The following is a 14,777-nucleotide window of genomic DNA, read 5'->3' on the forward strand; positions in this document are numbered from 1 at the left end:
TTTCCTTACCGAGAAGGAGGGTCTAAGGGCAACGATAACCAGTTCAGTTTAGTCTGTTTAGTTTAGTTTAGCAATCAGCTATTGTTTATATTGTATGACTGTCTATCTGTTCTGGTAAAATTACCGGTATGAAGCCCAATGGGACAGTTGTCTTGTGATATTGAGCTATATAAATAAAATTGAATTGAATTTACTCTAAAATTCCTCAAAATAGCATATGTATATATGATTGTGGTCTCCATCAAAAACGTTTTTGCTGAGAATAACCCAGACACTGGAACTTTGTGGGTTTTTTTAAGTTTTTAAGTCGTACCTGGTATTAGGCAACATGCTTCATTTATTGTATTTTTTGAGCATATTTTTAAACAAGTTGTTTGAAGATGATTTCTGAGAAGTAATTTTTTTTGCACTTTATGCATTTTTTATGCCTTCATTGGAGGGCTTCCAGTGGAGAAAAGACGGGAAAAGGGGGAAACACAAAGCAGGAAACTGCAATTCACAGCCAGCAACCCTTAAGGAGCAGCTTATTTCTGTACAGAATTAACATGTAGCTTAATTTACTGTTTGTTTTTGTTTATAAATGAGCAAAATCCCAGTAAGGCAACAGTTTTATATAAGCGATCTTTGTTTTGTGGCAAACCTGAGAAAAAGACGTGAAAGAAAATGGCTTTCAGTTGAGTAGATGGGCAGGACCTTTCAGACAAGAACCAACACTTCTGGTTTACAACAAAAGGGAAAAAAGTGATGCTGAGAGGTATTTAAATAAAATAATTTGATTCAGTCAAAGGATTTACCATTTTTTGGATTAATGTCTTGAGTCTAACCTCATCTTCATGTTTGATTTATGGATCTGTCAGTTGTATGTACAGATCCCCCACAGGGGTTACTGTGTTGTTTGTGTTTGCACTTCTGCTTTGTTCTGGATCTACACTAGATTTTAAAAAACATTGACAATGTCTTAACATTTGACACCTGAGACCACTCCATTTTAAAGCAAGTCTCCCACATTCCAGAATGTCAAGTATTTGGACAATTTTCCAAGTATATTTACACAAAAATGAACTATTTCTAATAGAAATATATGACGTTTACAAGTCAAACTGTAATTTTTCGCTGTATAAATAAAACCAAAAGCATGTTTAGCTCCAGCTGGCCCTCCTGCAGTTTATGTTTTGCACTTATAAATCATTTAGGTTGTGAAATCAATCTACTGTCAAATATTTTGATTCACAATTTATAAAAAATAAGTAAGCACTTTTTGCAGTCTGAGTGACAATTTTAAAAAGGGAATGATGATAGATGAAAAACCAACATAAAAAAAATCTAAATATTAAAAGTTGTTCATGTCCATGGCTAAATATGCTGATCTGGCGCAAAAATCACAACAATTCTGCAACAAACTCAGAAATATTTAGGTTGTTCTTTCTTATGCATTAACAAAAATTCATAAATGTTTCAAACAAACCAATTTTGCTAAAACTGAACTTTTTAGAATTACCAATAAGACATTTTTTATCATCTACGACAAAAGGAAACTAATCCCAGACACTTAATTCAGTTCATTGATATTTATAAATGTTGCTTCAAGAAGAAAGTGCACAGAAAATAAAGAAAACATGCTATATGAGAGTAAAACAAGCACAGTTGACAGAAGTCACATAATTCTAAAGTGTGACTGATTAAAAAATCCTTTGCAATTTTCCTTTCCGGAAATACAAAAAAAAAAGGTAAACTTTAAACAGAACTCAACCATTGCAAAATTATTTGGCATTTGGACAATGTACAAGTACAATATTTCCTTAGTTTCCTTTTAAGAAAAGGACAACTTTTCTTCAAAAATCTTTTTGAGAGTGATCACTTGCACAGATAAGAACATCATAAATACACTAAAAAAACTATCAATAGAATGTGCTTCACTGACAACTCTTTTATAGATACCTGTATTTTAAATAACAGTGGCTCCTGACACTGTTTTATAAAACAAAAGTACAAAATGGGTCATGGAAAATCAATCTTTTCATACATAAAAAAATAAATAAACAGTATGAATGTATTAGGGATTCTCTGACAGTTTGTATGTAAATTTTATGCAAATTCCCACTTAATTATGAGAATATAAAACAAGAATTCTCGGAGCACAGAGGAAGTTACAGTGTCTGCGAGGAGCCTCTACACAGTTGGCTTGTGGGAATCTTAACTAAAATATGTCTGTAAAGCATTAAAGAAACAAAAGAACTAATGATTTGAAGAGGGTTTTTATTTCCCCTTTCATATGTCAACTTCTTCTATTATGCATTTCGTCTGGTGTACAAAAAGATACTGTTAATCTGCTCTCAAACTTCATGGTTTAAGAGAACCACAGCTAATTAACCGCACACCAAAACAGGAATACATTTTAATATTGATCCCCTTAAGTCCCCGGTGCATTGTCTGTGTGCATATGTGTGTGTGTGTCAGACTGTGAGTGCAGGCAAGAGTATGATTATGAATATTTTAAGAGCGCATTTAACATGGCGAAGCCAGAGCAGCCTCGGTGAGGGATTTGCGCCTACTCTTCAGCTAATGACCCCAGGCGCTTCCAGCAAAGCTTCTTCATATTTTAAAGAAAGTCGATAGAGCTGCAGCCCAGTCAGCAGCATTAAGATTCATACAGACGCCACAGGGACCCTGAAAAAATTAATAACACGCGTGTCTAACAATCCTTCCTGCGATTTAGTGGAGCACCCAAGCTCACTGAGTGAAATGCAAAGCAGTAATGAACACACAGATAAGATACGTACTAAAGCCACGTCCCATACCCTTCCAGTCAGTGTAGATATAGTCTCCCACCCCCTCGTTGCCCCATTAACAAATATAGCCATCACCACTTTGCAGCCTGGTTCAAAACTAATAAACACACTCTTTACGTAATGTCATCTTTCTATAGTATCTTGTTTTCTTTGTCAGTCATGGCTTCTTTGTAAATGAAAAGAAAGCTCCAGTCAAGAAGTTTCAATAGACCTTACATGACACCACTGCAAACAGCTTTTTTTATGGCAGAATTGAAAAAGGCTTCTCAGGTTCAGAATTGCAGCAGATTTGAACTGGCAGGTCAGAGACTGCACACAATACATGTCAACGACTTTTCGGTGTGTTGAGCATCTCTGAACAGGCTGGCCTCAAGCACTAGTGTTGTGATGCGCAGACCTTTGGTAAATATTAAAAACGCTGTTGGAGAGCGATGACTTATTCAGGCCTTTATTCTGAAATCAGGGAGGGAAACGGCAAAAGCAAATCCACTTTGAGTCAATTATTTTCAAACTTCTATGTGAATTTTAATGACACGATCCCCACATCAATTCCTTAGGTTCCTAATTAAAACAATTTAGAGTTAAAGGGAAAATCTATAGATCTGATGAAATACAAAAAAACAATTAGCAGAGCAAATATTTATGCATTGCAAACTTTAAAGGGCAAGCTTACAAATCGTGACTCATTTATGTCTCAATAGATAATTAGAATTTGTAGTACCAGTCACATAAATGAAATATTTACATGAATGATAGTGTTCAGGGCTAACCGTGATGCTTTTATTGCTGTAAGTTTCCTTGAGAGTCTGGACAACACTACACCAGCAGGCTCTGCCCTCTCAGGGACGCTAGACAGCATCTGCCACTGTTTCCCAGAGAGCTCCACACAGAGCCACAGCGCCTGTCTGTGCACGTGTGTGCACGTGTGTTTTTGTAGTGATGAGCAAGCGAGTTTGTCAAGCTAAGTTTTTTTATTTGCAATAAGATGCAGTTGCCCCAGGTATGCATGTTAAAAATAAAAGAAGGCATGACAACATTAACTTTTAAACCATATCCACATGTAAATATACTCGCTTCACAGTAGAAAAAAATGATGGAAAAGCTGAACCCTATAATCTGGCATTGTTTACTTGACTGACAAGGTGTAATTCTTTTTCAGAGAATGTGTGGAGGCTAAAAGGGAAAAAGAAAATCAATAAGGCATTACTGGAATGCCATAAAAATGTGATCTCGTCAGCCGGTTGGTCAGGATGTTAGATGTAATGCATGTGGATATGTTATCTTAAGGCTACGATAAATAATTTTTATTTTGTCTGATCACAGCTTAACCCTGCATTATCGAGGGTGCGTTTATGACAGTAGGAATTTTCAGAAGCTTGGAAAAAGAAAAAAAAACAAAACGTGAATCTTTGTCAGTCAATTAGTGCATTGTGTAATAATCTGAAGGGAAAACATCTGCATATATGCTTCTGAAGCAGGAAACTACAATGCCAACAACACATATCCACAGCCCAGTTTAATCCTCTGGTGGAGATGTGTCTCTCTAAGGCCATGATGAGAGGCTCATATAAGCAGCTCATCAGCAGCCTGTTCGCCCATATGTGCCTCACACCCCTCGGTCCCTTGTGGGCTGCGGCTCCGTGCAATGAAACCATCTCATCTGCCAACATGGGCCACTTGGAAAATACCCCAATTTCTTCTCAGATGGGCCAATTCTGTCTTTGTGGACTGGCGCTGTGATCTGTGCAGATTGCGAGACACGTCTGTGCACCCAGTCAAGTGCTGAATCCTGGGCTTCACAATAAAAGCAAAAACTAACTGTAAAGTTAAATGTAATAGTACCCAAAAAAAGAAAATTAAAACATCTGTGTGAAAACATACATATAGAGTGAAAAACACATTGAAGATTAAAACAAGGAGCTTCTTTGAACTAACTTTCATAAGTTATCAGGTTTACACCTCTGACAGGTGTGATAGGTTAACACAAGAAGCTGAAGAAGTATGACATACGCTGAGGGACGCGCACAGACAGAAAGGCAGTCCAGTGTCATATCTGCAGGTCCCGCACCGCCTTGGTTCGCTTAGCCCCCTGACACCTCACATATGTTAAGGACATGGAACAGTTGGATGTGGCCGAGGGCTAAAATGGGTCAGACCGACACAGATGGAGAAATAAATCCCACGGGGTCACAGTCAGATGACTCACAGAAAAAAACAGCATATCTATGTTTGAAAATGACACATAATCAAATATTGACAGACTTTGGCACACCATTTTTCTATTTAAACAAGAGCAATGGAATAGTTAGAATTAAAAACAAATCCACTGGTTCTAAAAAAAAAAAAAAAGTCTACGGCAACCACAACATGTGGGAAAAAGCAAGGGAATGCCACAAGATAAAAGCAATAAATTATTTTTTTAATGTTTTAAGTCAAATGTGCCAAAAAAAAGATAATTTAAAATGACATAAAGGAACATGTTTATAGTAGCATTAGGGCAACTTAGAAAACTTAAATAACTGGTGTCTTGTAGGAAATGTAAAAAAAAAATTTTTGCAAGAAACCCAATCAGCCAAAAGTGCAATTTCAGTGCCAGGGAAGCCTGAACAAACTGTAACAGACTAATAAAACACACTCCAGAGATAAACATATCCACCCCACACTTTTAATCTTTAAAAGCAACAAGCTAATAGTCTCTGAGCCGTCTTGTTAGAAAAGCTCATGAGAACTCTTCTTTTAAGATGCCAGTATTTTCCAGTGGGCCGTGATTCTACGGTGTCACAGCTGATATGTATTCAAAATAGAACAAGCACATGTCCCTGGTTATCAAAACCTCTATTACAAGTGGAATGTGGAGACGTAAAAGTTGAGTTCAAGAGGTTAACCATCCGTTAATTCACTATGAAGAAGGAAGAGAATTTCCCATCAGTGTAGTCCTTGGTGTTTGAGGTGATCTTTCACCCCAGTTTTCCAACACAAAGAGATGCTGCAAGATGAAGAGCACTAATCCTCTAGGGGTTTGTGTTATGTTAGCCTTTAACATGGTTTGTTTTTGTTGATTTGAGGCTTTAAACCATCTTTTATAATCAGCAAGCTTCCAGTTTCCCTTCTGACTCATCAAGAAAGCATGAAGAGTCGTCACAGAGCAACTTTGTCACCCCAAACGAACTGTAGCATCACATGAGGATAAAATCCCTCCGCAGATGATAGAAACCATGGTGTCAACCGAGCGATAGTTTGTGGGTGGCATGTGTTCTGTGAGACACCCGTATGTTTGTTGGGAATCTTTTGGATAAAAGTCAAGTTTGCAGCTGCAGCCGCGGAATAATTCATGGCTCTGCTTTTTACCCAAGAGGAGCCACAGGTAGTTGATGAAGTGGCGGTGCCAAGACTCCCAACTGGCGAAGACGAAACGCAGCTGCCAGGAGTCAGCGTGGCCAGATGCCGCTGCTGATGTACCATGTGTTCCAAGCAGGGCAACAGTGTGTTTTTGTGCAAGCTGAGGTGGGAGGGGAGAGAATGGAGTGCTTGCCAAGACATTTTCACATTGATGCCAACCTGACACATGCTTGGGTACTCCCCATGGTTTGTGTTACCCTCTCAGCCTCCCTCAAAGATCTGCGGGGGGTCCGCATCCTCTCCTTTTCTCAAATGCAAGTCCTATGCCAAAATGGGAGTTGGCGCCGGCTTGCGGCCACCCAGCCCATCGGTAGATAGACCGATTCAGGTGGTCTTTCCTGCACTTGCAGAGAGCCGTCGGAGAATAGCGCGGTTTCAGCTTACCGAGGTTGCTTGCCCTTTGTTTGTTTTAATCGTTACCAAAAAAAAACAGTCTTTTCCGTCATGACAAACACAAACGCATGTGATAGCCTTTTTTTCATCCACTCCTGATCCGTCCCTCCTTACATCCAGCAACTGTAAATTAGTCTCCCACTGGCTCAGATTCTAGTACCCACACAGGGCATCTTGAAAATATGGCCAACTTCCAGGAAACAAATCCAAAACCATGGGTCGTCGGAGCCTTTTCCGTTTAATCCTAGATGGCATTGCAATATTTTTTCCGTCAAATCCTTAGGTAATGTAGCAGTTGCTTTCATTAAAAACACCAAAAATTGTCCAGAGGCTGCACAAAAAAAAAATCTGATTATCTGGCAAATAGGGGTAGCAATAGCTGCAGTGTCCCCACGAATGGGAAAGAGTGGACTTTGACGATACTATTCCTGGGAGTGGAGGGGAGTTCTCTGAAACAAAGACGGCAATTTCGTTAGGAACATGCCATCCTTGTCTGCAGTGTAGGGGGTTTAGGGAGGGAAGTAAAAACTTTTTGAACGTGTGCCATGTCTGTACCATTCCCTTATCTGAGGCCCGCGACTGCCAGCTGGCGGCAGAATGTGCCCACTTGCACTGTGATGATAAAGCCAGCCAAGCTAGTTGGCACATTAAGTGGAAGGACTGGCATGTGATCTAAAGCCAAATACAGCACTCTGTGTGGTAGCTGCATGTATACGTGGAACTGACTCCCTCCCTTCTATCCCTGCTGTGAAGCTCCTCCACTGGATCTGGAAGTCTTGAAAAATCAAATAGGGTTCAGATAAGAGAAGGTGGCTGAGGTAGGGAGGCACACGATAAAAGGGTTGACAGGTTCACATAAATAATAGAAATTCACAAAATCTCTTTTGGATCTACCCTGGAAACATTTGCCAATGCACTAAGGTCTTTTGGGAATAAAACTTAAAATAAGAAAAAAAAGAGAAAAAAAAAAAAAACTTGCATCCTTTTCCACGATCTTGTGCATAATTTTTGCACTATAAGTTAAATTTTGCATTGCATATACTGTTTTAAAATGTTTCACAGCACTTTTTGTTTTTGTATCTATCTTTAACACTGGAGTTTTTTTTAACATATATTTTTTAAAAAATATATAAGGTTTTTTAGGAATTACCACAAAAGTTCTATTTCAACAGGAGTTCAAAAGTCACAAAATTAAACATTTTATCATATTTAAATCAATATATATATAAAAATAAACAGAGTAGTATAATTATAAATGTAAAAAATACTGAGCTTTTAAAATGTACTTAACGAACTGAATTTGGACACAGCCGATTTGCGTGTACTCACCACGTGCATGAAATTCTGACGATGAAACACAATAGGAACCATGTCGAAGGTTCCTGTTTCCCACCGAGTGGTTTATATCGTTGCACAGTCCTTCACTGTAGAAGACGAAGGTAAGGTAAAAATGTATGAACTAATGTATTTTTTCGTCGTTTTTTCATAATTAACAAATTAACGGTCTCTGTATTTTAAGTTTGACACAAACAAAGTCAGCTGCTTCGGTTTTCGTTTACGTATATTTGCTAAACAGTGCTAATCAGCTTTGTTTATTTGAAAATAAAGTAAATAATTAAGAAATAAAATAACTTTCACATGTGTGTCGCTAAATTACGAAATGCAGCATCAGGGTCAATAGATGCTCACATTTGACATATTTTTGTGTGTGTGTTTGCACATTTTTTAATGGAAAATCTCCAGAGGATTAATGATTGTTGGGCTGTCATTCACTTTGACTGTGATCAAATGAAGCCTTATTCAATACTGGATTTAAAATGAACAGAAATAGGCAACATACACTACGGGTATTACATTTTATTATTCTGTATTTTTAAGTACTCTTGATGCACGTGACTTTAGGTTGATTAAACTTTATTATCTCTTAACACGTTCAACATTACTTGAAGTGCATAAGTAGCTCATGCTGGGTACTCCAAGAAGAGCAGAATCTATAAATACATTCAACCACAGACTCGTATTGTATCCAAAAATACAAGTCAGTAAGTTTTCACTTTATTGGAATATTACTAAAGTAGAACTTTAACAAGAAATATTAAAGTTTACTCTGAGAGGGAAAAAAATAAAACTTTATGAATAGAATTAAATAGAGAGACATGATATTTGGAATACATGTTTGTATATTTTGCAAACAGTATATCTTATTTATTTAAATATATTGTTGGCCAAACCCTTATCCTAACAGTGTTCCTTTATTAAAGATTTCAAACCAAGTCTGTCCTAAGTTAGTTTAATTGCACCCACCATTCCACACATATACAAACTAAAAATCCCTGCTCCTTTATAACTGTTATAAGTAGCAAATCTTTTGTCTTTCTCTGAAGTTTCAGATTTTCATTTTATGCAGGTATTCTGCTGGCATTATAGTGCATCCCTTCAATAAACTGTATTGAGTTTAAAAACAAAGCAAAAGGGACTGAGGTTATACACTATTGTAGCTGAAGAAGAGTACAGTTGTTGCTGTTTTTAAAAAAAAATCAAAAGTAAATTCAAATAAATGTAAAATGTGAAGACTATGAAGACTATGTGAAGGCTATAAGACTACTTTTAACAGACTATGTTAAAAGGTACCTTTTCGTGATATAATGTTCACAAAAAGCTACCTTAGGAAGTTTTTGTTCTGATCTGCGCGTTTGAAAGACATGAATATATTTTATTGAATAGTTCTTCAATGCTTGCTATACTTGTAACCCTTGTTACAAGTGCTGAACTTTTTTCTTCAAGGATTTTTTATTTTCACTGGTGTCCGTGGCAGACATAAAATCCCGTCCACCTTTGTCATGGGAGGGATCACACATATCAGTATAAGACTGGGGTCATCTTTACCTCATAAGAAAGCACAAGAGTTAAATATATATATATTAGGGGTGCCACGATTAGTCGACTAATCAACGACTAATCGACTGCTAAAATAGTTATTGACTAATTTAATAGTCGATTAGTCATTACTTTATATTATATGGAGTCGGTGTAGTAAAGTTGAAAGTTATAATGGCATTATCCCTGCTTTTTGGACTATTTGGCATTTATTAAGGTTTTTTTAGGCTAATTTGGAGTTTAGCTAATATTTCAGCTACATGCTAGCAATTTTGGCTAATTTAGGCTTTTTTTGTTTTTTTAGAATATTTTGGCATTTAGCTAATATTTCAGCTGCATGCTAGCTGTTTTGGCTAAGTAAGTTTTTTTTTGTTTTTTTTTAAGGCTATTTTAGCATTTAGCTAATATTTCAGCTACCTGCTAGCTGTTTCGGCTAAATTAGGATTTTTTCAGTTTTATTTTATTTTATTTATTTATTTATTTTTTTGTGCTAATTTAGCATTTGATTGATATTTTAGCTGGCTATCAACTTCAGCGTTTTTAGCTATCAATTTCACAGCACTAGCATCTTCAGCTGCCAAATTCAGCTTACAGTATTCCCACTAGCATTATCGCAGGTAATGCTATATATCTAGTTTTCAGTTCGTTTAAAGCTAGTGATGGTTAAGATGTGAGCTTAACATCCAGTTTGCCCATCACCCGATTAGTCGACTAATCGGAAAAAATAAAATTATTAGTCCACTATTAAAATAATCGTTTGTGGCACCACTAATATACATATATATATTAAAAATAACCTTTACAGAGATTTTAAAAAACTTTTTTGATGGTTTGAGTTGGTTATACTAGACTTTAGGAGATTCTTTTTTTATTAATCTAAATGCCCATTTTTGAATGATGCTGAGAACTGAATTTTTTATTGTATTTTACAGGTCTTTTTTTTTTTTTTTTTTTTTAGAAGCCTGAATGGAGGACACTCATGATGGATTTGTCTTAAGATTTTCACTGTGGAGAGACTAAAAAGCTGAGTTTCAAACATGCTTACAAAATTTGCTGCTGCTGCCAGATGCCCCCGCAAGTGGGCTTTTCGTCACTGCAAAGCCATTCTTTACAAGACTTTTTGTCAGCTGCGCCCAGTGCAGCTGTTAGGAGCTTCAAGGACTCACACATGGACTACAGTACCATCCTCCAGGGTAACCCAAAAACCTGTGTTTAGCAGAGCTCCAGCTTTTGGGGAAAGGCTTGCGATCATAGACAGCAGTGGAAGACACAGCTATAAGCAGCTGTACTGCCGCAGTTTAGATCTTGCAGGAAGAATTAGCTCCTCTCTAAATGTTGACTTTGCAGGTCTGAGTGGAGAGCGGATCTCCTTTATGTGTGGAAACGATGCTTCCTATACAGTGGCTCAATGGGCAACTTGGATGAGTGGAGGAACAGCGGTGCCACTTTATAAGAAACACCCTGTTTCTGAACTTGAGTATATAATCTCTGATTCTCAGAGTTCCCTGCTTGTGGCTGGACATCCCTATGCTGAGACTCTTGAGCCCTTGGCACAAAAGCTGGGTCTGCCCTGCCTGACTCTACCCCCCACTTCTAACCTAAGCGCTCTGGAGAACGCAGACACAAATGACAAGGAGACAACTATAACAGACTGGGCTGACCGTCCTGCTATGATCATCTACACCAGTGGGACTACAGGGCGCCCCAAAGGTGTTCTGCATACACACAGCAGCATCCAAGCCATGGTAAACGATTACACGTTTTTCATTCAAACTGTACGAAAAAATTCTGATCAACTCCATTTACTAGTTGTTTAATTATTAATTATATATTAATATTATATGCAGTAACATAATGACATAATAATACAGTAATTGTAATGTATGTGAAATAGGGCTGCACAAGGATGTAGTGGTTAGCACTCTCCCCTCACAGATCGGAGGCCCTGGTTCAAATCCCAGCTGCTACCTTTCTGTGTGAAGTTTGCCTGTTCTCCCCACGCATGTGTGGGTTTTTTCTCCTGGCACTCTGGCCTTCTTCCTAGGTTCAAAGATATATTTCATAGGGGAACTGATGATTCTAAATTGTCCCTAGGTGTGAACGTGTTATTGTGTGGCCTTGCGACAGACTGGCTGCCTGCTCAGGGTGAACTCCGCCTTCAACCAAAGGTTGCTGGGATAGGCTCCAGCAACCCTGAGACCCCAAAAGGGATTTGGCAGGTTCAAAAAAGGATGTAAAATACAAAGAAAAGCAAAATGTTGAAGAAAAAAACACTTTTGGTTCTCGACTTTCTCTATATCAAATTTAATCTTACGTCTTTATTTATTTATTTCATTTTCATAGCACATAGCAATAAATTACTTAATATTATTGTCTTTGGTCAAAATGACAGGGAACTGAAGGGAGAAAACTTATTATCTTCCCCATTTAACAAATTATTTTACCAAATATTCTCTTTGTAATTTAAAATAAAACCATCAAACGGATGGCAAAAGCAACAAGAGCTAACCGATAAAAACAAAACAATCAACAAAAAGAAACAACAAAAAGTACATCAAAAATACACAGGGCTTTTGTTATTTTTTGCTAGAAAATCTCAAAACTTGTTAAAAGGTTTAAAATTTTAAAATCATTTTTCATAACATTGTATTTTCTATTGCTTAATTGTGGTTACAATAAAATAACACATTTTCTTTTGTCCTTTTTTGTATTTATTTGCACGTTATCCACACACTCGTGGTTTGGGATTTAAAAAAAACAATATTTTCTCTTTGTTTCTAACCAAAAGTAGTATCCCCTGTTAGCAGTTAGAACCTATGTGATACAACTGTAAAAATAATGTAATAGTTTTAAGTCTATTCGGAAATCTGACAGAGTAGCAAATGTGAGCTTATTGATGATCATAATAATACATGCTTGAAACAATTTTTGACAGATGTATTCTAAATCCTCTGCATATCTTCTGTTCCTTCCTCCTGTCCTCTTCAGGTCCAGGGTTTGGTTTCAGAGTGGGCGTGGTCTAAAGATGATGTCATTCTCCACACCTTGCCGCTCCACCACGTGCATGGCATCGTCAACAAGCTGCTGTGCCCACTCTGGGTGGGCGCCACCTGCATCATGCTACCGGAATTCCACCCCCAGAAGGTCTTAAAAAAAAAATGCTTTCCTATAGTTTTTACTGTTTAGCTTGCTTCTGTGAGTCCTGTACAGCAGCATCACTTCAAAGACCACACGTTTAGTTAACTACTGGAACAATAAGTATTTTGCATTTTCACATCTTTGTAAAAAAAGATGTCCAGTTGTTCTTGTAAACTACTTTTATGTTTCTCTATCATGCTGCTCCTCTCCTCACTCTTTTTCATCCCTCTTTTCTTCCTTCCATTTCCCCCTCGCCCTCTATCAACCTCTCCTCCCTCTCGTTCTCCTCTTCCCTCGCTGACTGTCAAACTAAAGGTTTGGGGCTCAGTGATGAATTGCCCTGTGTGGCTTTGTATCTGACCAATGCCGACTCACGGCAGGGGCTTAAGCAGCAGATCAATCGATGAGCTGACATTGAAGGATGATAGCACTTGTTCAGCCCTGAGAAGAGGGGGAGGACAGTGCTCTTTGTGTGTCCGTGTGGGCTTAAAGGAGTGCAGGTACAAGTTTTTTTAATAAATGTGCATTTTCTCTTGCAAGTTGGGGTGTAGGCATGCACACACCATTTAAAAAAAAAAGGTCTTAAAAGGACAAATGTATCCGTCAACTCATGCAACACAGCTATCAGTATTCAGCTGTTATCCCTGCCCTTGTACACCAAACCACCAAGCCCTCCTTTCATCGTCAGAAAAAAAGGCTTTTTTCTCTCTGTGACATTACGGTGCATTGATAAAATGATCAATACACGCTCTCTTCTATTCCTTAGATCTCTGAGTCTAGTCTAGTTTACACAGGCCAGAATTGATTTTTCTCTGATTTTTGCCTGAAGGTAGTGGTCAGAATTTTTTATCGAAGAATTTGAGATTCAGCAAATTGCATCTTCCTTTTGTTGCAGATTCTCCTCTATGGTTCATAAAGTAGATATAGATTAGTGGGTAAAATCGTTTCCTGTTTTGTCTTCTATAAATAAGAATATAGACAAATGAGTATTCAAACCAACATTTTTGAGACAAGATATTAAAACTGGAAATATTACATTTGAAGATAGAACAGGATTTTTAATGAAAACATAAAGTGGAGTTAGTTTTTTAAATATTCTTAAATACAAACTGAAATGATAGAGTCCACTTCAGACTCCACTTTTGATTGTATATGATAAATGACTGAACTTAACACATTTTAGGCTCTGAAAAGTGAATAGAAAGAGCGGGATGCTGTGTAGACAATAAAATGTCTTCACGGCGGGGTGTCCAGCACAGGCGTGCTCACTTCATGAAAATGTTTAGGATGCAGGCGGTGGCTTCAGGTTCTCATTGCATCTTGTCCCCTAGGTGGAGACCAGCTCTTTGACAGACATAAATTGCCTTCCTCTCCCCTCCAGAGTGAACTTAGTGGAAGCGCTCCACTGCACTTGATAGACACCCCCAGAGTGGTCGGGGCACACTCAGTTAATAATCCTTCCCTCTGCACAAAGTCTTATTTTGTATTCTTACAGGTGAACTGTAGATGCCCACAGATTTTAGATCCACTTTCCACAAGTAGAGGTGCGCTCTGATTCACACAAGTCGCAGGTTCTGAAGGTTTTTTGCGTTCATTCGTGGTAGGGATGCCACACTTCTTGGGTTAAAACTGGGAATTCACGTTACGCCATTGAACCGGATTGTGGTTAAAGTGAACGGTTGGATTCTTACTGGATATGAATGTTTATGTTGAAAGGGAAGGATTTTATATTTATTCTTTTATTACATTACATCAGGCTTAGTAGAAGCCAACTGAAAGGTTTTTCTATAATGTTTTTCACTTATTAGCAAGTTTGTTGTTGTAGTTTTATATGACACAAATCATTTATCAAACCGAAACAAAACAAAAATTGAGGTTTGAACCAAACCACAGGGAAACTGTATCCCTAATTCATGAAGATCACGTCTTCTTGCTTTATTGATGGCAAAGGTTGGGCTGCCTTAAGAAGATCTTCAATATGATGAAAAAAGTGATATATTTTTTATCCAAAAAGAGCCACTTAACCTGGTTTTCACTTAAATCCAGGATCAAGGACTTTTAAAGTTTTCAGCAAGCATATCTGGCAGTTCTGTTTGTTTTATTAAAGACTGAGAAAGTGAGTGAAGGACAGTTTAGTTAATAATGGATGATATGAGGCAGGGATGAGGTGGAATAAAGGAG

At 37.7% G+C, this 14,777-nt stretch overlaps 1 protein-coding gene and 1 long non-coding RNA gene across 4 annotated transcripts in view; one reads left to right on the forward strand and one right to left on the reverse strand.

The window, feature by feature from the left end:
* Positions 1-296: 296 nt before the first annotated feature.
* On the reverse strand, positions 297-8,014 carry LOC112161018. Its single transcript, XR_002921768.2, has 2 exons — positions 7,911-8,014; positions 297-7,030 (listed from the first exon to the last, which is right to left on the reverse strand). It is a non-coding gene; the product is annotated as an uncharacterized LOC112161018 (long non-coding RNA).
* Positions 7,887-14,777, forward strand: part of acsf3 (acyl-CoA synthetase family member 3) — a 42,828-nt gene continuing 35,937 nt past the window's right edge. For 2 of the 3 annotated variants that reach the window (XM_024295971.2, XM_024295969.2), the window contains exons 1-3: positions 7,887-8,020; positions 10,417-11,203; positions 12,447-12,602. In XM_024295971.2, coding sequence (XP_024151739.1) covers positions 10,496-11,203; positions 12,447-12,602 — 864 coding nt within the window. In that variant the 5' untranslated portion in view covers positions 7,887-8,020; positions 10,417-10,495. Of the gene's footprint in view, positions 8,034-10,416; positions 11,204-12,446; positions 12,603-14,777 lie in introns of all 3 variants that reach the window. The other variant, XM_024295970.2, reaches the window with a different exon arrangement.

The sequence above is a fragment of the Oryzias melastigma genome, linkage group LG3 (assembly GCF_002922805.2).
Source record: "Oryzias melastigma strain HK-1 linkage group LG3, ASM292280v2, whole genome shotgun sequence".
Taxonomy (NCBI): Eukaryota; Metazoa; Chordata; class Actinopteri; order Beloniformes; family Adrianichthyidae; genus Oryzias; species Oryzias melastigma.